This window comes from Corythoichthys intestinalis, chromosome 11 (genome assembly GCF_030265065.1).
Source record: "Corythoichthys intestinalis isolate RoL2023-P3 chromosome 11, ASM3026506v1, whole genome shotgun sequence".
Classification (NCBI taxonomy): domain Eukaryota; kingdom Metazoa; phylum Chordata; class Actinopteri; order Syngnathiformes; family Syngnathidae; genus Corythoichthys; species Corythoichthys intestinalis.
Window position 1 is genome coordinate 19,662,415 of NC_080405.1, and position 24,403 is coordinate 19,686,817.

The following is a 24,403-nucleotide window of genomic DNA, read 5'->3' on the forward strand; positions in this document are numbered from 1 at the left end:
TACTGCAATTATTGGCATGCAATGGTAAGTTTTAATAACTTTATCCTGAAAACATAGCCAACACTATTGGCATGCTAAGAAGGCCCAATTGAGTCGCAATAACTTAGCCACTCCAGAGCCCGGAAACTAACAAATAACTAACAAACTACACGGAATTTGCTTAAATCAACTCCACTGACGAATTAAACTGATGTCAAAAATCCTGAGCTTTCCCTTTAACATTATATTTGCTAGTTTTATTAAAAATAAATAAATAAATAAATAAATAAACAATAATCAACTATTGACACACAGTGAAATATGCCATATGATAAATGACACTTTTATGTTTTTACAAAGGATAGGCTACTTGTGTGCACGTAGCAGTAACAACATAGTAAGTAAGTAGATAAACTGTAGGAGAAAAACATGATTGAGAAAAACAGTTTTGGATTCCGCACCCAAAATTAGTTAAAACTGCTGTCAGACATAAAACAATATTTTCTTTTTTAAAATTGTTCCTCATTTTCATATGTTTATAGAGATATGGAGAGTAATGAAGCTCACTTTTTGGGATGAAGGTTCATTTTGTTTATTCTCATATTGTTCATTTGTTCCCCTTGACAAGACCGGTTTAAGGCCACATTTTAAAGGTCTTGGTCTTGGACACGATTTTAGAGAAACACAATTTTGTTCTTGGCATTAGTGTTCTTTGTTTTGTGATTTCTTGTTCCATTCTTGTTCGTGGCCTTGAAAAAAACACTGGTCATTGGCCATTTAAAGAACATTGTATAATATATAATGGGCGGGGAAACTCTTTGTGACTCTATTGAGTTTCAAAAATAATAGATGGACAAGGTCATTTGTGAATGAGGTTGAAAAAAAGTGAAGTATTACAAGGACTCGTAATAATGTGAATATTCAATGGGCCGTAGAACTCTCCATTTTTTTTCCCAAATCAATAGCTATTGGCTTGTGTGTGTGTACCTGTGCTCAGCATCCAATGCCCTTCCTCGCTGGTTGCTGTGCTCCAAAGCCACATTGGTGCTCTCCAGCTGCTGCCTGAGTCTGGCCACCTCCCTTTCCCGCTGCCTCGCTTCCTTCCGCAGGCCGTCCAGCTCTGACTGGCACGCCTCTTTTTCCTGCTCCAGGCGCGACACGTCCAGCAGAGCTTGGTCGCGAGCCCGACCTACGGCTTGAGCCTCCAGGCCAGTCTCCCGCACCTCCGCCTCCAGCTCTTCCTCCCGGTGGCGGGAGGTCTCCAAGGTGCGACCCTGACGTTCCAGCTCGGCTTTGAGGGCCTGAGTAGTTGACGCCAATTGTTCGCTCTGATTAAAAGGGATGTTGGTATACTTATTAGATGTATTACTTGCAGAGGTAAAGGTAACATGTTACGTTTACTCCGTTACATTTATTTGAGCAACTTTTTGAGAAAAATTGACTTCCATGAATAGTTTTACCATGCCATACTTAACACTTTTACTTGAGTAGATGTGTGAAGTGTTAGAACCCACTGCAGGCCTGTATGCTTTTTCCTTTTTTTTTCCCTCCCAGTCATCAACACTAATTCCACACACCTGTCCTGCACACCTGGTCATTACCTCAGCCTCCCTACATAAACACCCACAGTCCTCTAAGCCATTGCGAGTTTGTTAGCCCTCACTGCAACTTACGAGCGTTCCTAGTTACCTTGTCTTGCCGGTTTTTTGATACACTTTTTGACCTTGTGGATTTTTGCCTCTAGCCTGCTCCTCGTCTGTGCCTCTGCCTTTGATACAATTTTTGACCTTGTGGATTTTTGCCTCTAGCCTGCTCCTCGTCTGTGCCTCTGCCTTTTCTCTGTGACCTGAACCTTGCTACAGGACCGGCTCTAGACGCATCCTGCCTGGGCCTTCGCCTTGCTCGTCCCCCCCTGCTCGAACAGCCTTCCGTGCCTCTCCAAGGGCCAAGACTTCTTCCTCTCCGAACCCTTGTTAATAAATCTGCTCTGAGCACTGCATTATTGGGTCCGTTTGTTCTCTGATCCGTGTCATGAAGAAGAAATGCTACTCTTTTTCCACTGCTTTGGGCTACTCTAGAGTTGCTACTTTTTACCTTCTTTTTTTTTTTTTTTTTTTTTTTTAACCTGTCCTGTTCAGCTGTTTGACACAGAGAATGGAAGTCTAAGAGCCCGGGTTGTCTGAACAGTTTTAATGTTTCACATTGAGAGTCTGATATACTCCCATTGTGATCATTCAAAATACCTTTTTATTATGACAAAGCAGCGAACAGGAAGGGATTATGGGGGACAGAAGAAAAGCAACACAAGAGAAGAAAGAAAAGAAAGCCATACACAAACAACAACAAGAAATACATAGAACATCTAGACTAATTATTAATATGCTAGTGCCATCGTCAGCTAAATGTATTTCCGGTTTACACCATTTGGGGGCCTATTGGCCAGTGAAAGAGGGGGATGGGGGTGGGGGTGTCTATAAGCTAAGTGATTGAAAGAGAGTATACACAAATCAGTTCTGTGATCCAGAACCCAGTAATCATGTGACTCTCTTATGAATGTAAGCCCGTTGGCGCCCAACCCTACGCCACCCCATCGCCAATCCCGGCACCAGGACCCCCAACCCGAGCATGCCCTACCGCATCCAGCAGCACGTGAGCCCCACCGGGCGCGCCACAGCCACGCAGACGGGCGGGGAAGCCGCGCGGGCGCCAACCCAGGGTCACGGCCCCCACCCAGCCAGCCCGGGGAGGGAGGGCGGGCGGGGGGATTTTGGGGGGTCAAGCGCAGCCCATCCCTCCTCCCGCCGCCCAGCAAAGGAGCCATCGTCCCCCCCCCGGGATCCAGGGTGGTCCCCCGGGCCACCCGCGCACGCACCCATCAACCGGCCTTCAGGGATGGAAGGAGGGGACGCACCACCAACCCCACGTCAGGACTTTTTACTTTCATTTTCATGTTCAGCTGCAGCGGACAGAAGGTGTGTCGTGTTGCACAAGTTGATGGAATAAATCATTAGAAAACTGCTGAATTTGGTGATTTTTTTGGGGGTGATGTTAACCCCTAAAAAATTGTCACAACTTATAAAGACTGGCAAACGGAGGTCGGAGGAGGACCGTCCAGAGTAGACATTCTACGGCCGTGTTGTCGAGTCAGTTCATGGATGCACAAACCATGCTCATATTTTTCTATCATTTCCATCTTCATTTCAATGGTAAGCATGACATTTTTCTTTTTTTTTACCAACTGCACTAACATTCTTCTGTCACAAGAAAATCCGCCGTGCATCCGTCTTAGGGGAAAACAAACTGCAGCGCTGTCATAAATCGTCGTATTTCGAGCATGTCGTCGGATGTAGAAACAAATGGCGAGTCAAATTTTACGTCGGATGTCGAAAAGATGGTGTGTCGGAGCGATTGCATGTCGCGGTACCACTGTATTTAACAATTCCATGCCATTAGAGACAATACACATCCAATTCATTAAAACTGGGAGGACTGGGAGGAATGCGCATCTTTCAGTGCCTTTGACAGCACTGGACCTCCAGTCCATCTTGACTTGGAGGGGCAAATAAACGTTCATGTGGGGCATCCATCCATTTTATCACATTTGTTCTCATTAGAGCAGGAGGTGAGGTGAATACACCTCCGACAAGTTGGCAGCCAATCACAAGGCTCCTGGGGGACACTAGCATTTTATTGGCCACTTGTTAGAACCGTATTTATTATCTGATAGTATTGTCACTTCACAAAGATAAAAGTAGCGGTATGACAAATGAAGGCAACAACGCAAGATAAAAACACATTGCTTTCTATCTTTAACGCCTGAAGGAAACAACATAAGCGTTATGTGAATATGAGAGTAGATAAAGCATTAATGACACCTTGTCAGTGATGCTAAAAATACAAGCCGAGCCTCAAGAGACAAAAGCAAACTGCACGGCCGAGGGAACAACAAGAGGCATTAAAAATTCTTAGCTCTCGGCCAGTCAATAAAGATTCTTTATAGACTCCAACACTAAACAAACTTTGACTCTGGGTCAGGAATCTCATGTTAGGCTTCTTTTAATAATGTCCTAGAGGAGTACTGTGAAAAGATCAGTTTACTGTGTCATATCACCGCAAATGAAATGACCAAATGTGGTGATGTTGTTGTTTTTCTTTGTAGGAGACTTGAGTTAACAGAAGAAGCAGAGAGGATGTTGGTGAGTTGTTTATTCCCATTTGTGTACAACTCCCTGCAGCTGAGGCGAGCCGATCGTATTTCATGTTTCATTTAACACACACGCTTTGAGTCGCCATTAATTCTCCGTATTTCCTACTCACCCTGCTTGTCAGGATAGAAGCACAAGACATATGAACATATGAATACTTACTACGTTTATTTGTGCTGTTTATTATTTTTTAATTTAATTTTATAGTGGTTACTACAGTGGACATTTATTCAAAAGCTTAACTCATTTATTGCCAGTTGAGGTCACAGAGTATGTGTTGTGGGAGTTAGTAAAACAGGGAAGTGATATTGAAAACACCTATTGACGGCAACAAACGTCCAATCAGTTTCAACTGGGAGGGGCCCTGCCTGCTAAAATAGATTGGACTTATATTGCGGTCAATAGCAGCTAAAGTATTAAGCTATGTGAGGCCACAAGAAAGTTATAAAATAAAACCAATAATGAATAAATAAATACATTTCCCAGGGCAAAATACACTTAAACAATATTTGAAGTTTGTTCATGTGCTCCTCCTAGTCAAAATGGATTGGACATCTCACACCATCAATGGCACCAAAAGACTAAGACTATAATCAAAAAAGGCTGCCAAAAACAACACTGGTTAACACCCTGAGTAACACTCTAAAGTTGATTTTTCATCTTATTCAACTCATTGCATGTCATCGATGGCACTAGATGTCCAATGGGAAGACTACACTGCTGGCCAAAAGTATTGGCACGCCTGCAATTCTGTCAGATAATGCTCAATTTCTCCCAGAAAATGATTGCAATTACAAATGCTTTGGTAGTAATATCTTCATTTATTTTGCTTGCAATCAAAAAACATGAAAAATAATGGGGGGGAATGAAATCATGATCATTTTACACAAAACTCCAAAAATGTGCCATTCAAAAGTATTGGCACCCTTTGAATATTCATGATGCTTCTCTAATTTGTGTAATTAACAGCACCTGTGACTTACCTGTGATGGTGGCAATAACTAAATCACTAAATCACTTGCAGCGAGTTAAAATAGATTAAAGTTGACTCAACCTCTGTCCTGTGTCGTTGTGTGTACAACATTGAGCATGGAGAAGAGAAAGAAGACCAAAGAACTGTCTGAGGACTTGAGAAGCAAAATTGTGAGGAAGCATGGGCAATCTCAAGGCTTCAAGTCCATCTCCAAAGACCTGAATGTTCCTGTGTCTACCGTGCGCAGTGTCAACAATAAGTGTAAAGCCCATGGCACTGTAGCTAACCTCCCTAGATGTGGACGGAAAAGAAAGATTGACGAGAGATTTTAACGAAAGATTGTGCAGATTGTGTGGATAAAGAACCTCGACTAACATCCAAACAAGTTCAAGCTGTCTTGCAGTCTGAGAGTACAACAATGTCAACCCATACTATCCGCTGGCGTCTGAATGAAAAGGAAGTAACCCTTCTGACCCAGAGACACAAAAAAAAAAAAAGCCAGGCTGGAGTTTGCCAAAACTTACCTGTGAAAGCCAAAAACGTTTTGGAAGAATGTTCTCTGGTCAGATGAGACAAAAGTAGAGCTTTTTGGGAAAAGGCATCAACATAGAGTTTACAGGGAAAAAAACGAGGCCTTCAAAGAACACGGCCCCTACAGTCAAACATGGCGAAGTTTCCCAGATGTTTTGGGGTTTCTTTGCTGCCTCTGGCATTGGACTGCTTGACCGTGCGCATGGAATTATGAAGTCTGAAGACTACCGACAAATTTTGGAGCCTAATGTAGGGCCTAGTGTGAGAAAGCTGGGTCTCTCTCAGAGGTCATGGATCTTCCAGCAGGACAATGACCCAAAACACACTTCAAAAAGCACTAGAAAATGGCTTGAGAGAAAGCACTGGAGACTTCTAATGGCCAGCAATGAGTCCAGACCTGAATCTCAAAGAAAATCTGTGGCGAGATCTGAAAACGGCACTTTGGAGAAGGCACCCTTCAAATTTCAGAGACCTGGAGTAGTTGGCCAAAGAAGAATGGTCTAAAATTCCAGCATAGCATTGTAAGAAACTCATTGATGGATACCGGAAGCGGTTGGTTGTTCACAGTTATTTTGTCTAAAGGTTGTACTACCAAGAATTAGGCTGAGGGTGCCAATACTTTTGTCTGGCCCATTTTTGGAGTTTTGTGGAAAATAATAATGATTTAATTTTTTTTTCATTCTCTTTTGTGTTTTTTCACAGCAAGCAAAACAAATGAAGATATTACTACCAAAGCATTTGTAATTTCAATCATTTTCTGGGAGAAATTGAGCCTTATCTGACAGAATTGCAGGGGTGCCAATACTTTTGGCCAGCAGTGTATACACCAAGTCTTCCCGATTTAAATGAATTGGACATCTAGTGCCATCAATGACATGCAGCGAGTTAAATATGATGAAAAATCAACTTTTGTCAGGGTGTTAACCAGTGTTGTTTTTGGCAGCCTTTTCAATTTTAGTATTAGTCTTTTGGTTGAAAATACTTATTAGCCATAGTCATGTTTTAGTCATTTCAAAATGTCTTAGTTCTAGTGTAGTTTTAGTCAACGAATATTTAAACAAGTTTTAGTCTAGTTTTAGTTGACGAAAACTCAGAAAATTGTAGTCTAGTATTAGTTGTCGGATACAAATGGTTTTAGTAAAAAATAAAATAAATAACAATCAAGGTTTCCAGCAATTTCGAATGAACATTGACAGTGACATATTTTCAAAACACTGGCTTTATTTTGGTGAAATTTGCACAATATATGCATTAAGATAAAATTCCTGTTGTGCAGGGAGGTACAAGTCATATGTAGCTTACAACTTATAAGGAACTTAAGAAAGCATACATAACATGTTTGGAACTTAAAATAGGCCAAAGCCGGATAACTGTAAAACAATACAGTACTAATAACCAACTCCTGGCCCACTCAGAACAAGTCCAAATTGAATTGCACTGCAGTAACTCAACTGTGGAAGCAGCTAGCCCGGTACACCCAAACCAAAGCGCAAGCGAATTTCTTAAACACTGTGGCAAAAGCTGCTGGACTAAACGACTGTATCCTGTTGTTGTTCTTCTTCTCTTTAAGCATTTCACCTCATGAATCTGGATAGGGGGAGAGGGCTTAAACGACTTCCAAAAAATCGATTATTACATGAATTGCGATTCGACACGTGACGATTCGATTACGATTCAAAGGTTCAAGGTTCAAAAACGATGATTTTCCTTCATAACTTTATGACAGCCGCTCATAGAAATTAACGAAATTCAAGACACGCCAGGACACCGTTAATAGACGCACACACAACGTTATGATGGATGCTTCTGGTTACTGGGAGAGAGATTTACTCCTTTTTAAAAGACTGGAAAATAAATTTGTGTATGAGACAGGCGGTCGCGCTTTTGTGCGCAAGTTATTTTTTAGAGCGACAGGTGAAGAGAGATAGTTCGTTGCCCCTTGTCTTTCAGATGTCCAGCTGTAGTTTTAAGGCATTTCAATTGAAAAATGTCCTGAGTGTGTTGCTAAGACCTGTGTGCGTCTATAAGGGGTGAGTACACGAAGCCTCTTGTACTGTTTAGCCTTTATTGTTGTTGTTTTTGAGATGTTAATAGTTAGCGCCGAGCGCTAAGCTAATTAGCTAATTTGCTAACGTGTATTTCATTTGCAGAACGTGTAAAACCATGACTAAGTACAGTGGTAACACTACAAACATGCGAAATAGTACAGAAATCTGTTGTTGCAAGTGCTGCCTGGGGGCGGACAAGCGTGTGTGCGCATGGGTGGGCAGGGAGAGAAGAAAGTGCACGCGCTGTACTGAGTGTGTATGTGGCGATGTTGGAGGCTGCCGGACTTTTTTATGTGATCGGCAATAAACGCCACAAGTTAAAAGTGATCAAGAGCAGTTGTGATTTCCACTTGTCACTCTAAGAGTTACACAAGGGAGGTAACACTGTGAAAACAAAGTATACTGGTTAAAAGAAGTCTTATTTCTAAAGACACTTTATTTGTGTCCAGAAAATGTGGAATTCATTCCACCAGTGTAAAGTGTATTGTATTTTTAAGAGAAATAACTACTCTCTATAAAATGGTTAATGTTTTTGCACTTTCTTGTAAAAAATTAATAAATATAAAAGCAGCATAAGGTTTTTGTTGTATGAGCATGTTTCTATCAACTATAAGCACACACACAAAAAAAAATAAATACATGCACAACTATCAAATGTCGCGCATTGTGAACATATGAGTGGTACGATGGTGCATTTTCATCTCGTTCTCGTCTCCTCAGACGTAAATTGGCAATCTTTCGTCATGTTACAATTAACCAAGATGCCGTTTTCAGCTCATCAACGTTACGTCATCGTCATGAAAAAAAAATGTTCGTTAACCAAATGTTCACGTTGGCGTCGTCATTGACGAAAACAACACTGGTGATAACCAGTGTGTATTTCTGTTTTTATTCATTTTCATTTCAATAATTAAAGTTTTACTAACATTGTATTCATTTATACATTTATTTATAATGATAAAAAAAAAAACAATATTAAAGAATAAATGTTTTTTTGTTGTTTTTTTTTTAATCATACAATAATTGATAATTATTACTTTTTTTTAATAGCCAAAAATAGTCATTTGCCCTGTAAAGAGTTAAAGGTCTTATATGCTAAGTTTTAATAGGTGCCACTGTAGTGTCTTCTGTCCCTGAAAGGTTTAATTTATGGATATAGCACTGTAACAGGCTGTTCAATATTATTTTATGCTTTATAAATATAACTTAGAAATTCGCCGAGTCTTACGATCTAATGGTTTATTTGTCAAAAAAAACAATTATAGTAACTGCAAGAGTCCAAAATAAAGTACAAATTCAATCCATATCTCATTTTATCTCCCTCTATTCCATGTCATATCACTATTGTGCATTCAAGGGAAAAAGCCAAGGTGCAACTTTCTAAATGGAAGGTATTCATGGATCCTTTTTACGGTATTTTCTTCATGCTGACTAAGCACTGTTCTTTTCCTTATCTTGCAATTTCTCTGATGACTTACAGTTCTTCTGCAAACAGCATACAAACGGTTGTTCTGGACCACTTTTCTTTTCTTGTCTTTTTTCACATCCTTCAAAAGGTGTGGGGATATGTGAAACACCAAGCAAAAGTGCACGTAATAAGCAGTGCAGTGACCTTTTGTGAGTGTGGAGTTTCTTGTCACCATATAAATAAGTGCACCCTTTTACATGTGTCTTTGTTCGGTAGAGGAATATAAAATATAGAGAGTGGAAAATCCATAGTCAAAAAGTCTTCAAACATTCTCTTCTTTGATTTATTTTAGTGATCTTTTCTATGTCATTCTTATTTGACAGAGAAATAGTCATCAAACTGATGTAATATTTGTTTTTAAGAGTGTATTGTACGCGTGTATACTCTCCAACCTTGCGCTGGGCGGTGCGCAGGGCATCCACGGTGCCTCGTAGCGTGTCCCTGTCTCTCTCCAGCGCCGCCCGCTCCCCCTCTAGGCTGGCAATGACTGTGGTTTGCATGCTGTGAAGCTCAGCTTGACTCCGCAGACGACACAGCTCCTCCTCCATGGACTCGGCCTCAGACTGTAGAGCCTGACACATGTATGGGAGATGAGAGCGAGCGAGAGACGCGGTAGGACAATTCTGTCAACTGTGCCATCGTCAGTGCACACATCCTCAGTATAGTGCAAAACTCCACATGCTTTGTTGTTGGATTATGCCAAAATACATAACACATTTTCACAAAACCTTATTTTAACAATGAAAAAAAAAATCTGTGAATTTCTGGCATGTAAAACCACACCGGGCTGCATTGCCATGGTTTGATCGTCCCAAAATATGAAAAACAAACACTACATAAAGTGTTTTTCTACTGTGTAATGGAACTACATAATTATAGACATTTAAAAAGGAACATTTGCAGCCTCTTTTACAGTGTCATAAACACGAAGAGGAAAAGGTCAATGGCATCAGGTGCATTTGTGAAAGAAAAGGAAGAGATTCACAAAGGATGCAGGTATAAAGACAGAATTACAGTAAAATGATACCTCGACATATGAATTTAATTTATTCCTGGTTTGTAAACCGAAATGGTTGTATGTCGAGCGGGATTTTCCCATTAGAATACATTAAACCCATACAGCCCAAAAACCTATGCTAAATCCCTCATAAATAATCCAGGTACAATTACAAATAATAAAGATGCACGATAATAACAGTTACCGATTATTATCGGCCGATAATGGCAATTATGCCGTCACACAGATAATCCCGATAAACAAAAGTTCAACCGATAATGCAATCCGCTAATTGTATACTTGATCTAGCCTCCAAATGTGCACAAACGAGGCAGTTTTGTCCACTTCTCCACTGCCGCCTCCTCAACCCCTCCTCTCTCTGAAGCCCCTGAGGGGGGTGGGGTCGAGGAGTATGGCGTCATAGAGGAGGCGGAGTTACACAACAGAGTTGAGGCAATATTATGAAGGATCTCACTAACATGGGTTGTTTTCCGTGTGGTAAACAGATGCCGCTCTCACTATCTGCAAAACATGCACTGCAGAAGTTCCTCGAGGCAGCCATTTAAAACTGCATCACAAAGATTTTTGGAACAAATACGAGGCTGCTGCTAGTGTGAATGCTACAGCTAAACACACATAAACAAGCTAAACTATGGGGCTCGTGACGAGAGAGAGACAATGCAGCCTTCCCTTCCCGGAGTCGGGTTGTTTAGGAATGCAGCTCAAAGCCGGTGGTAAACTCCATTTAAGGCTAAACACCGGCAAGGAGACCGATTGTCGACAAGTGGCCGTCTACCGACGGAGCCTGCCGCTTTGGCCGGTCCGGCAGGCCGCCGGCGAGGCGGGCAGGCGGCCCGAGCCCGATTGCCCGGCAGCGAGACCTCCGGCGAACACCCCGGTTTCTCGAGCATTCCCCCACGGTGTGCGGGACGCGAAGCGCATGCCTCCGTCCGGAGCAGGGCCATGCCCCGAATACGCCATGGCAAGACGGCCGGGGCGGGCGGATATAACACCGGTACGAACGTAGCTGCCGCCGCCATTCATCTCCGGTTCAACTCATCGTGCACTACGGCGGCCGGACGGACTGAAGGGCACAGGCGGGAGGGGATGCCGGACGAGAGACATTTTTTTTTACCAAAGTGACTGGAGAGCCCAAGCCCCGGATAAAAAAATAATGCAGTTTATACGACCACCATTCTTCGTGAAAAACATGCCGATTACATGAGTTTCACCACAGACATTTGGACAAGTGATGGCAAGTAAGCATGCTTCAGCACAGTGGTTAGATGATAATTGTAACATGCACCAAACCACTCACAAGAAGTCAGTAATGCATTCAGTACACTGTAAATTTATGACGTCTTAATCAGATCATTCTTCTTAAATCTAGTCAAATAATTTTTCCCATCTTGTTTTGAGTGTTAAAGACTAATTAACAGATGAATGCTTGAGATTTTTCCAATTACTTGAATATTGCCATTGTTTCTTATTAATAATAATTAAAAAAAAAAAAAAAAAAAAAAAAAAAAAGTCATTTTTCACCTAAATCATGAAAAAAATGCTTTCAAATAATGTTTTGAACCATACCTATTCTAGAACATTTTTGAACATTTGTGACTTTTTTCTTAGGATTAAATATAATAATTTATTGCTTAAAATTAGGCTGTTATGCTTATTTTCAGCTAGCTATTTTTCTTCAAGAAATCTAAATGAAATGTACTTGAAGTGCTGGCAGATAATTTCACTTATTTCTAATAGGTTTACACTGAAAACAAGGGAATTTAACTAGTTTTAAGGAGGTGTGTTTTTGCAGTGTAGTAATGTTATATGCTAGGAATGGCTTACTTTTAACGCATTTTTGTGTAACTTAGGTATTTACTCTCTAAGTAATTGTTGCCAAAAGTTTTCCATTACACAACGTCAGACAATCTGTCTTTATTTAGATGTTGGAATTTACTACTTGTTCACATTTGATGTTGAAAAAAGGAGCAATAAATTATATTTTTGCACAGTAATATTTTCTCTTGTGTATACTTTAAAATTTTACAAATGTTTTAATAGAATTATCGGCTTGACATTATCGGTTATCGGTTGGAACGGGGAGGGAATTATCGGATATCGGTATCGGTTGAAAAATGTATTATCATGCATCACTAACAAATAACAAAAGAAATAAATTATAAATACAAATTGTCATATTAATAACATTAAATTGGAATTAGAAAAACATTTTTAATGTCACCTTGTAGTGGTATTTACATTATTCACCCGCGGTACTATAGTTATGGTTATGATATTCCGCGGGGGACGTTTCTGGCTAAAGAAAAAGCCTGAGATTGTTAGTTTTTACCTGTCTCCATGCCGGTTGACTTGTGTGTAATGTTGCTGACGGAATGTCAATAAAGCATCGCAGTTTGGCTGCTTATTTTGACCCACCACGTCAGACTACCATCCTTGCTTTGCGCTACAACCTTAACTTATGAGACTGGCTAACGGAGGTCGGAGGAGACGGCGGGTGGACGTCTCTTAATCCTTAATCCATATCAGCAAATGGCGTTCCATCGCCTCCAAAATTGTGCTACGACATGTGCTATGAGAGAATAATCATCCCCTTAGATCAGTGGTCTCAAACCGGTCCTCAAAGGGCCGCAGGGGGTACTGGATTTCATTCCAACCAAACGAGACAAATACCTTTTCACCAATCTGGTTTCTTACAAGTGTAATCAGTTGATTGCAATCAGGTGCTGCTTATGTTAGTAGAAACCTCATTGGTTGAACTGTTTGTGCTGGATCTGTTGGAACAAAAACCAGGACCCACTGCGGCCCTTTGTGGAGTCGGTTTGAGACCGCTGCCTTAGATGCTTTGACCATTTGGATGGCTTCCATCTGCTTGAGGACCGTCAAGATCGTAAACATATTCCGGCCGTATTATCGAGCCAGTTGACAGACGCCCACACCACCCTAATATTTTATATTTTACTATCATTTCCTTCTTAATTTGAATGGGAAGCGTCATCTTTTGCTGTCGTCTTGCGAGAAAACAATGAAATTGCGACAGTCATAAATCGTCGTATTTCAAGCATGTTATCATATATAGAGGCAAATGCCAAGTCAAACATCGGATGTCGAGGGGATCGGATGTCGACATGTTCGTTAATCGGGGTACCACCATATTCCTAACCTTTAATGTAAAATCAGCATAGTTTTAATGACTCCATTTAATGTTTCTAAGTTCCGGCTTTACTTTCATTGTTGTAGATTCAGACAGACGGCTCATTCAGCAATTATTTTTTTACGCGAGAAAATGTGGTACAGAAATTTGGGGACAGCAAAGTGTGACAATAAAGGCAAAACCACCACTAGCGATGAGCTTATTTTCACAGTTTTTTTAGTCGTAATGGAACTATCCATCTGTTTGTCATCCTCCATGAACCAGGGAGTGGCCTGCTGACTAACAAACAGATGGACAAGCAAATGACCATTAAACTATTTTCACTTTTGGTAACAGTTCAAAAGAAGGAATTTATTTAAAGGGATCCACAGATAGAAAGATAAACGTTAGTATGAGTTAAAATAATCTGATATTGAAATCCCCCCTTGATGTTTACGTTTTTAAACAATTTGTAAAATTAGTTTAACTAGTAGGTCGCCCTTGTTGTTGACGTTGCAGGGCAGTGACGTCACATGGTTACGCTGCCGGGCTTCCAAAGTATGACTGTAGCGACATAAACATATCATATGTTCAACCCTTTAGATTTGAACCCTAGAGGGATATTTATGAGCATGACAGCACTGTCGATATTTCACACAACGAGTAGCAAAAGCAAACTTAATGGGAAAGACGGGATGAGACACGGCAACAGCATGGGGGAAAAAAACTGTTCTGCCAAAATGTGCTACATCGCCGACACGCCTACAAGAGGTGAATTTGACATCCAAAGTAATACCGTGCGCTTTCAGCTTTTGTTTAGATGCATACAGACGGAACATACTAAAGATGCCTTAAGAAAATACTTCAATGTAGTAATATAAAATAAGGGTGGTTTAAAAATGCGACGTGAATAATGTTGTCAACAGATCTTATCAGATTATCTGGTATAAAGCGACCACAGGAAAACACAGTGCTTAAAAGTATTAGTGGGAAACATGCAAAAAATATATTGAGGCGATGGAAAGGTCATGAAACACTCAATAAAAAAACTAATAGTAAGTACTCGCCGCTTTTAACCGATGAGCTCATGTGTTGGACTACTTGCCAGGTAGAAGTAATTGCAGTAACTCGGCAGTATTCGTTGAGTGACAGTGCCAATCTACGTCATCACCCCGAGAGTCCATTGCGTGCTTAAAACATGGCGCCCTCTGTAGGTCAAAACATGTACTAAATATTGTAGATTTTTAAATCAATGACAGTATTTTATGTGTTTCTAATAACATATTTTAGTGAAAAAGAACAATTGTGGTTGATCAAAGCCTACAAGTCTTTAAGTCCGAGGTTCCCTTTGATATTTTTCACCTTAGAGTTCACTATAATCTACTAAATGGGACAATCTATCCTCCGAAAACATTTTTGACATCTCCTCTCATCCTTTTGTGAACCAAGTCATTGCCTACTATCATTTGATGAGCATGAAAAACAAAAACAACAACACAAATACAGACGCTGCAGCTTTAGTAGAAATTCATTCATGGTCATTACTTGTTGGGTATTTTCATACTTTTGTGACTTACATAATGTTTACAATTGTAACGTCTGCCGCTCTGTGAAATATTGCTAAATTTTAACGTGTGTGGTCGGGTGAGCTAATGGAGCGCTGCCATTGGTTCCTTCTGCAACTCTAAACTCGAATAGCAAGGATGGGTGACAGGTTACCTAACTTTTTTGTTGTTTTAGGATTTTTTTCCCCAAAATAAGGACGCAATCGACCAAAACAGTCTCTCAGATCTACCAGTGGCTCACGATTCATTTGTGTTAGGCATTTCGGTTGTATGCCATAAAGAAAGATATCAATCAATAGGTTTTTGGGGTGAGGGCATGTCTCCTTACAAAACGGGACAAATTGTGTCACAGGAATTTTTTTTGTTTTCCTGAGACATCTGGTGTAAATGTCTGGGAGGGGAAATGGGCCGGGAGGTAACACTAACCATAGAGACTTGTTTCGTTGTGTTGTTGGTAAGCTTGCCAATTCTTGGTGGACTTTTCAGAATGTTTGGGAGAAACAATTTCAAATTGCTTTTTATTTGTAAGTTTGACAGTACCACTCATAGTGGTATGTTTTCATTTCTGAGGTGGGTTTATTGCATAGACTTCATACTGATATTGATTGGACATAGGGCACGGGGCTGATTAATAGGGGGCCTGCATTGTTGGCGTGGCCGTCAAAGCTGACCGAGTGGAATCACAGACAAAGAGCTTTTGTCGTTGAAGATTTTTGTGAACAAACGCTTAAATCCCTGAATTCTTTATAGATATGGACATAAAACTGTCTCGATTCTGGGTTGAAAGCAAAAAAAAAAATAAAAAAAAAACCTGTAGTTAGCATTTATTTTCCGTAAATATGTTGAAGTACAGTACGATGTTAGTCTGTCAGTCAATGTGGTGGCCACCATATGTAAACAGAGCTTTTCTGGTGAAATTTCGTGTGAATAAATGCATAAATCCCTGAATTCTTTATAGATATGGGCGTAAAACAGTTTCGATTCTTGGTTAATAGCAAAAAAAAAAAAACGTGCAGTTAGCATTTATCTTACGTAAATATGTCGAAGTACGATGCCAGTCTGTCAGTCAATGTGGCAGCCGCCATATGTAAACAAAGAGCTTTTTCCATTGAAAATTGTTGTGAATATATCCTTAAATGTCTGAATTATTTCTAGCTATGGACGTAAAAGAGTCTCGATTCTTGGTTAAAAGCAGAAAAACCGTGCTGGTAGCATTTACTTTATTGGCCCGAAAATAAGACAGTGTTTTCTGCATTGAAATAAGATTGAAAAAGTGGGGGTCGTCTTATATTCGTGGTCTAGACATTATACCCATTCACAATGCTAGATGGCGTCAGATATCATTGAAGCGAATGCTGAACTTGAGGAGTAATGTTCTGTCATGACAGATCTCAGCTACTCTGAAGTTTAACCAGTTTGCATCGTTTTATTGCAATGATTTTCCTTATTCAGATTTGTTTCAAGACTACAGTTACAGTTAGACCTTACTTTGATGGTTAATGCAGTTATTGCAATTTTGTTGTTTTATCACGATTTTATTTATTGAGTATTTATATGTTTATTTACATTTCAAAAACCAGAAGCCATTCATTTACGAATGTAATTGCACTTTAGTTTACATATTTAAATGTTCAGATATTAAGATTTGAATGAGGCAAAATAACATGCTTTTTCTCTCAAATATATTGTTATAATCATTTGTTTCCGATGTACTGTAATTATTTTCTGTATAAAAATTAATTTGGTGTTCAAAAAGTCTTTTTCAAACTTGAGTCTTGAAAAAGAGGGGGTCGTCTTATAATCAGTCTTATATTCGGGCCAATACGATATTTTACGCAAATATTGCGAAGCATAATGCCAATGTTGTAGCGGCTAATTCTCCCACTGATTTTTTTCACAACATTTCAAAATGCATGCATAGTACGAAAAATACAATAATTACCTTAAATCCTCGAACAAATCACTCCCGAGACAATCCTTCCTGTTTGTATGCGGTACAGCTTTCATACTTTTTCCAACATAAATCCGGCGTTGGATCGCTGCATGTGCCGCTGCGAACGACTGCGAATAACTGAAGCGGATTGTGGGATGTTTCCCTACTTGAAGGTGTGACGCAGTGAAGGTTGAATCTGACCCGTCAATATCATTATGAAGTCTGTGTTTATTGATTTTTACGATTGAGATGATGAAATATCCAGTGGCGAGCAACTTTCTTAGGCCATGGTGTCATAAATGATTGTATTATGAGGGTTTTTTGTTTACAATGTGAGACATCACTGAAGGCCTAGATGTGAAATTCATTACCTGCCACCACATTAAAAAAAATAAAAAAATTTAAATACAGTTAAATCAACAGTCTGTAACTTTTGAACCTTTATAAAATATTTTCATAACATTTGTGATGATACATCGACCAACAACGAGTTGAATGACACCTGTTTTAGATCTTGAGGGGGTCTGTACCGCTTTCACCAGCACCAATTAACTTTGAGGAGGGTGCCATGAAACCTGCCACACAAAAAAACTACAAATGTGCTGACTCCTTTACTGTCTACGTCAATTCCCCCCTTCATTTCCCATTCATTATAAAGATGTAAGTCGATGCGTGTCGTGACACCCCCACTCAAGGTTAGCCCCACAAAGCCACACGGTTGCTGTCATATGCTACTGTTTAGCCACAACTGGATTCATTCTGTTATTACTATTTATCCTTCACACAGCCACTGGAAACAGAAATGTTGTTTAATCTATCTGCAGGCGACTGGTAGATCATGATTTTACGACACTGTGCGGGTATGCGCTGGTGCTCATGGGAAACGCAGTCTTCCTTAAGGCAAAACACTACCGCTTTTGTCCACCGGCGTCGCTAAAATCGACCAAAACTGAAAAGTTACTTAGTGTTGCTGTAATAAAAAGAACTCTTGAATATCCTTGAGTACATGTATCATGATAAATGTCTATTGTCACAATTGCACGTGTGTTTTTTCCATGACTTTTGTCCACTTTAACGAATTGATTGCTTGTTAAATGCATGCACACTCTTGTGCATCTGTCCATTTGTCATCCCAGTTACACGCCACACGGTCTCCTGATTGCTATTATTACCTCCATCAATCTGAAATCCAATTTCACATCACCTCTCTCCCCTCATTCCATCACTCGCTTACCTGGATCTGCCTGCGGGCCTCCCCGAGATTCTCTGCGGCTTTCCTCAGGTGTTGTAGCTCGACCTCCAAGAGTGTCAGCCGCTGCTCGGCGTCCCATGTCTTCCTGCTCTGCTCCCCCAACTTGGAGCGCAGGTCCTGAGCTGCCTGGGCCTGCCTGTCAGCTTCTTCCTGTGCTTCATGGAGACACCTAGTCAGAGCAGCATCACCACCAGAAAGGCCGGACACAGCTTGCTCTGCAGTTGTGTCTTGAGTTCCTTTATTTTGGAGATCTAATGTGTCTGTTTCTGGTTTTAGATTTTGCTCCTGGATTTGGTCCCCCTCTGCTTCTTCTCTTCTTTTGGGCTGGATCTCCTCATCGTGTGCTTCTGCTTTCTCTCCTTTAACTTGGAGAACCTCTTCCCCAACCCCTGCTTCTCTTTGTGTCACGATGAGCTCCTGTCTGCGCTCTCTTTCCTCCATGAATCTCACCATTCCTTCACCCTCGCCTCTGCAGGATTCAGATCCCTGGACACCCCTCTCGACGTTCTGCTCGTCTTCCTTGCCCGACTGTTTCATTCCTGCATCGTCCAGTTTGTCTTCAGAGTGCTGCAGGTTAGTCATTAGCTCTTCCAACTGAAGCTTCAAAGTAGCATTTTCATTCTTCAGGTTGTGAAACTGGAAAATAAAATGGGATCACAGCAAAGGAGAACTGTCAGAGATAATAATTGTCTTTTAATCATCTATGTTTCTGCAGGTTTTTTTAATACTGCCTTAATGGACCAATCTTGAAAGTATTCCTACATGTTTGGCATTTATAAAAAATATTTTTTAAATGTCTGAAGTCAGCTTGGACTGATCTTTTGGGGTATGTCATGAAAGTAGTGTTCAGTAGAGCTATTGTAACCATAGAAACAAGAGGATGAAGAGGATACGTAGAATTAAAATGCATAGATGCACTCTATCCAGTTGAATAGCAAGGAGGCCAGAGCAATACTTATGTACCCGTAGCGAACAATTTTATCACACTATAATTTGCAAGAAGCTCTCTGTGCCCTTTTTCTGTATGTCTAGCTTTATTCAGAGAGTATGTCTATGTTCACACTGCAGGGTGTGATGCCCAATTAGTTGTTGTTGTTTTTTTTAATTTTTTTTTGTTAATTCCAATATTTTTGTGTAGTCGATCATATCAAGTAGGTCCAGCTGCTGCCTGCAGTAGTCGCTCATCCTTCCAGGCCCCTTTATGGTGTGGGACGGGGAAAAGCGGTTAGGGTTTAAGGTTAGGGAACATTTTTTGCCGTACTAGAATAAAGTGTAATTGCACATCCACAAAGTAGGGGCAGTTGTCAGGACACCCGGCCAGGCAGGTGGTGTGGACCCAAATGCTTGGAAACAAAAGGCAGCAAGGCAGGTGGCGGTGAACTCAAAAAACATTTTAATAATAACTAACAAAAGCACAAAGTACAACCAAAAGTACTGGGGATCAAAAATGCAAGGTTCAAACAAAACTTACTTTATCTTAGGGACTAATACACGAGGGCTTGGACAGGACTTCGACGTCGACATTGACATAGACAATGACAAAGAAACTGGGAACTTATAAACACACACAGAGACGAGGGGTAACGAGACAACGAGGAACAGATGGGCACAGGAGGATGCAGATTGGAGGATACACTAGGAGGTACAACAGGTGAAATCAATGGGCAATCACAGGGACAAGTCACACTAGGAGAAAACCAACACAAAATCTAACAGCAGTGGCGCTCTGATTTTCAGTTGAACCAAACAAGAGCACACAGCACAGAGCACTACAGAGTTGAAGAGCTAAGACAAGGAAATATGAGCGTTTGGCTTTGGGCTTTGACTGTTAGCATCACATAAGGTGGCATACCAAGTTGCTCAGTGCAAAATAACCCCACACCATAGCAAAGGAGCTGATACTGCCTGCAGCAAAGATAAAAACGGTCCCTCTGTCCAATGACACTGTAGTTTTTGTTCTATTAATTTTGTGTTTTTCGGTCGAATTGTTTGGAATATTGTCCTCATGAGTCCATAATGCTAATCAATTTAAATTTATTATTATTTATTGATTTTATTACATTTTATTTTTCAGAAACAAATGATCGTAAAGGTACCTTGGTTGTGTTTTTAGTTTGAATGTGACTTTTATTTTTTTAATTGAGGAGAATTGATGCGCTTTAAGTCTTTTCTGTTACAAACAAAACAATGTTAATAAAGTCATACTTTATTGTAAGTTCTATCCACATTAAAAAGAGGCCCAGGTCGGACTGTAAAAAATTGGAAGTGAGCTGTTGATACTGCATGAATATATAGCATATCAGAATTTACCAATAGTGTGAACATGAACTTGCTGAGAGATGTTGGCCAGAGGAAGAACAAATTTCTTTTTTAGGCAATTGGTCAACAAATGGCCCCATAATCGAGTAATATATACAAGTGATACATAATTTCCAACTCCACCAGTCATCGCGCACAGAAGCCGGTGATGTCACTCCATGCTCAGACTCATGCTGAAAATACATTTCCGGGTTCACATGTGAGGAACACATTGAGCTGTAGATCTGACAACATTCACATGTACAGAAACTTTGAAGAGCGCAGATTCATATTATTGGGTTTTAAAATGATACCTTAACAAATATTTATTATTTTGGTGAGCTGGTGGCATGGAACATACAGTGGGGCAAATGAGTATTTAGTCAACCACCAATTGTGCAAGTTCGCCAACTTGAAAAGATTAGAGAGGCCTGTAATTGTCAACATGGGTAAACCTCAACCATGAGAGACAGAATGTGGGAAAAAAAACAGAAAATCACATTGTTTGATTTTTAAAGAATTTATTTCCAAATTAGAGTGGAAAATAAGTATTTGGTCACCTACAAGCAAGCAAGATTTCTGGCTGTCAAAGAGTTCTAACTTCTTCTAACGAGGTCTAACGAAGCTCCACTCATCACATGTATTAATGGCACCTGTTTTAACTTATTATCCGTATAAAAGACACCTGTGCACAACTCAGTCAGTCACACTCCAAACTCCACTATGGCCAAGACCAAAGAGCTGTCGAGGGACACCAGAGACAAAATTGTAAACCTGCACCAGGCTGGGAAGACTGAATCTGCAATAGGTAAAACGCTTGGTATAAAGAAATCAACTGTGGGAGCATTTATTAGAAAATGAAAGACATACAAGACCACTGATAATCTCCCCCCATCTGGGGCTCCATGCAAGATCTCACCCCGTGGCGTCAAAATGACAACAAGAATGGTGAGCAAAAATCCCAGAACCACACGGGGGGACCTAGTGAACCTACCGAGAACAGGGACCACAGTAACAAACGCTATTATCAGTAACACAAGGCGCCGCCAAGGACTCAAATCCTGCACTGCCAGACGTGTCCTCTGCTGAAGAAAGTACACGTCCAGGCCCGTCTGCTGTTCCCTAGAAAGCATTTGGATGATCCAGAAGAGGACTGGGAGAATGTGTTATGGTCAGATGAAACCAAAATAGAACTTTTTGGTAGAAACTCAGGTTCTCGTGTTTGGAGGAGAAAGAATACTGAATTGCATCCGAAGAACACCATACCCACTGTGAAGCATGGGGGTGGAAACATCATGCTTTGGGGCTGTTTTTCTGCAAAAGGACCAGGACGACTGATCTGTGTAAAGGAAAGAATGAATGGGGCCATGTATCGAGACATTTTGAGTGGAAAGTCTCCTTCCATCAGCAAGGGCATTGAAGATGAGACGTGGCTGGGTCTTTCAGCATGACAATGATCCCAAACACACAGCCAGGGCAACAAAGGAGTGGCTTCTTAAGAAGCATTTCAAGGTCCTGGAGTGGCCTAGTTAGTCTCCAGATCTCAAACCCATTGAAAATCTGTGGAGGGAGTTGAAAGTCCGTGTTGCCCAACCACAGCCCCAAAACATCACTGCTCTAGAGGAGATCTGCATGGAGGAATAGGCCAAAATACCAGCAACAGAGTGTGAAAAGCTTGTGAAGAGTTACAGAAAACATTTGGCCTCAGTTATTGCCAACAAAGGGATTAACTTTTGGTATTGACCAAATATGCATTTTCCACCACGATTTGCAAATAAATTCTTTAAAAATCAAACAATGTGATTTTCTGGGGTTTTTTTCCACATTCTGTCTCCCATGGTTGAGGTTTACCCATGTTGACAATTACAGGCTTCGCTAATATTTTCAAGTGGGAGAACTAGCACAATTAGTGGTTGACTAAATACTTATTTGCCCCACTGTATCAGATGAAGAGAATTTATTCAAATGCCATAAAACATAATATTTTGGGGTGGACAATCATAGTATGATTATCATTATTATTACTTTTGCCAGAGTGCGTGTGGCCAGGGAGAGTACTTTATTTAAAATTTGAACAGTGGCACATACAATGCCCCGTGACTGCGTAAGACGGTTATTCACATATTCTTATTTTTTTTACTATATATCTTTTTATTTTTTTTCCCGAGTCTCCGAACATTTCATCTTTCACTTAGTTGTGTACACTTTGGACTGGTCGTTGGCCTTTTACTGGGCAAAAAAAGACAAATGACTATTCACACTCAAGTTCCCTGACTTCAGTGAAACTTGTGTGCTCAAAAGTCAATGCTCTTGACTCCTGACCTCTTGCTGTGCTTGTAGCTCCTCTAGCCGTCTCCTGAGCCGGGCGTTTTCCTGCTCTGCTCCCAGCAGCCTCAGCGTAGATGCCTCGCCCACTTCCACACTCAAAGGCTTATGGTCTGAATACATCAAAAGTATAGGGGAAAAGCATCAAAAGAGCTGATATGGGAAAAGTGGAGAAATTGATATACGATATTATGCTATTTTCTATTTAATGATGGATAGCCCCACATATTTTCTCTTATCAGTTAATTAAAATGTCTTATATGACAAGGTGCAGAGAAGCAGGCGCTATGACCAATCAGCTCGCTAAGCTCCTCGTCAGAGTCCCCTTCTGATTGGAGGAAGCGGTTGTGTGCCACAGCCATCGGAGCAGGTAGGCCGCCGCTGCTGCCGCACTGCCGCAGGTCCGCCTCCAGGCTGATGTTCAGCTCCAGTAGCTCGTCAACACGCTGCCTCTCGGTGTCACGCTCCTGCACGCACCACAAACACATTTATTGCCTTATAAACAGCACGCAAGGGTAGTGTATTTACTTTAAAAGTGGAGTTAGTGATAAAGAAGAAGAAGAAAAATAAAATTTTACAAAAAGAGAATTTTATAGCAATTACCAACTCAAAGAATAGGCCTACATGACTCTGAGTACCATCATCAGGGCCAGCATTAAAGGTGCTGTGAAAGGCTACATGAAGTGACTTTAAAATGATAGCAGACCATATTTTGGACACACATCCATCAAAAAAGTGATAGAAAAGGCTTAATAATGAAAGTAGATCCTAATTAGTCTTCCTTTCTCAGCTGCATTGGCCCCACCCACTAAAACATCTCCAAACAGAATATGATGTCACACCCAAAATAAGCTGCAGATTTTCGCAGTCTACTAGCATGCTATCCATAGGCTTTCTATTCTGTTTTTGCACCATGACCATTCTGTCAACATGTACTGGCTAGCGCGGCACTGGAAAGCTCGGAATAATCACCAATTCTGGTTGTGATGTCACACACAGAATTGCTGGGGGGAAAAACGCGGGTGTTCCATGATGCATTGTTATGATGGCATAACTATGAAATGGTAACAGAGAGCCAGATTTGAGTGCCAAATTTGTTTTGTACGTGTAAAATTACATTAGTGCAGTCATTCATTTTTTTGACATGGTCACGGTCACCATTTCATAGCACCTTTTTAAAATACGTAGTAGGCCAAAATGTTCTGGGGGGAAAGGCAAACAATTTAGATATTTTTGCAGTTTGAGGAATAAAATTGAAACTCGATTTTAGGGAAAAAAATAATGAAGTGTTAAAGTGCATGTGAAACAAAAAAGCTTGTTTATTTCATATTACACACGGTATTTTATGCTCCGTAATGAAATGGACAGTTGGATGTGTGCAGAAGCAATCGATATATTTATTCAATTTTTTTAATCCCGCGCTATGAAAATGAGAGACTTCTGGCCAAAGACTCGGATTGAGGAGGAAGGTGGGTCAAGCCGCAGGCTTTTGTTGGTATACCAGGGAGAGTGGTGTGAGCCTTTCTAGGTTTTCAAAAGATCTTGTTCACCGTGAAGAATGGGCAAAATAAGTCCGACAATCGAGGGACCATTGGACGGACGTATGTAAGCTACCTGTTTTATATTACAGTATGTAAAATACTGGGATCCTGGCACACATTTTAATAAGGAGGTGGCT

At 40.6% G+C, this 24,403-nt stretch overlaps 1 protein-coding gene across 1 annotated transcript in view; it reads right to left on the reverse strand.

The window, feature by feature from the left end:
- ccdc88b (coiled-coil domain containing 88B) overlaps window positions 1–24,403 on the reverse strand; it is a 148,280-nt gene that overhangs the window by 78,174 nt on the left and 45,703 nt on the right. The window contains exons 12-16 of the mRNA XM_057850799.1: window positions 23,018–23,192; window positions 22,723–22,838; window positions 18,085–18,738; window positions 9,597–9,776; window positions 967–1,307 (exon numbers count right to left, since the gene is read on the reverse strand). Of these exons, the coding sequence (XP_057706782.1) occupies window positions 967–1,307; window positions 9,597–9,776; window positions 18,085–18,738; window positions 22,723–22,838; window positions 23,018–23,192 (1,466 nt within the window). The remainder of the gene's footprint in view (window positions 1–966; window positions 1,308–9,596; window positions 9,777–18,084; window positions 18,739–22,722; window positions 22,839–23,017; window positions 23,193–24,403) is intronic.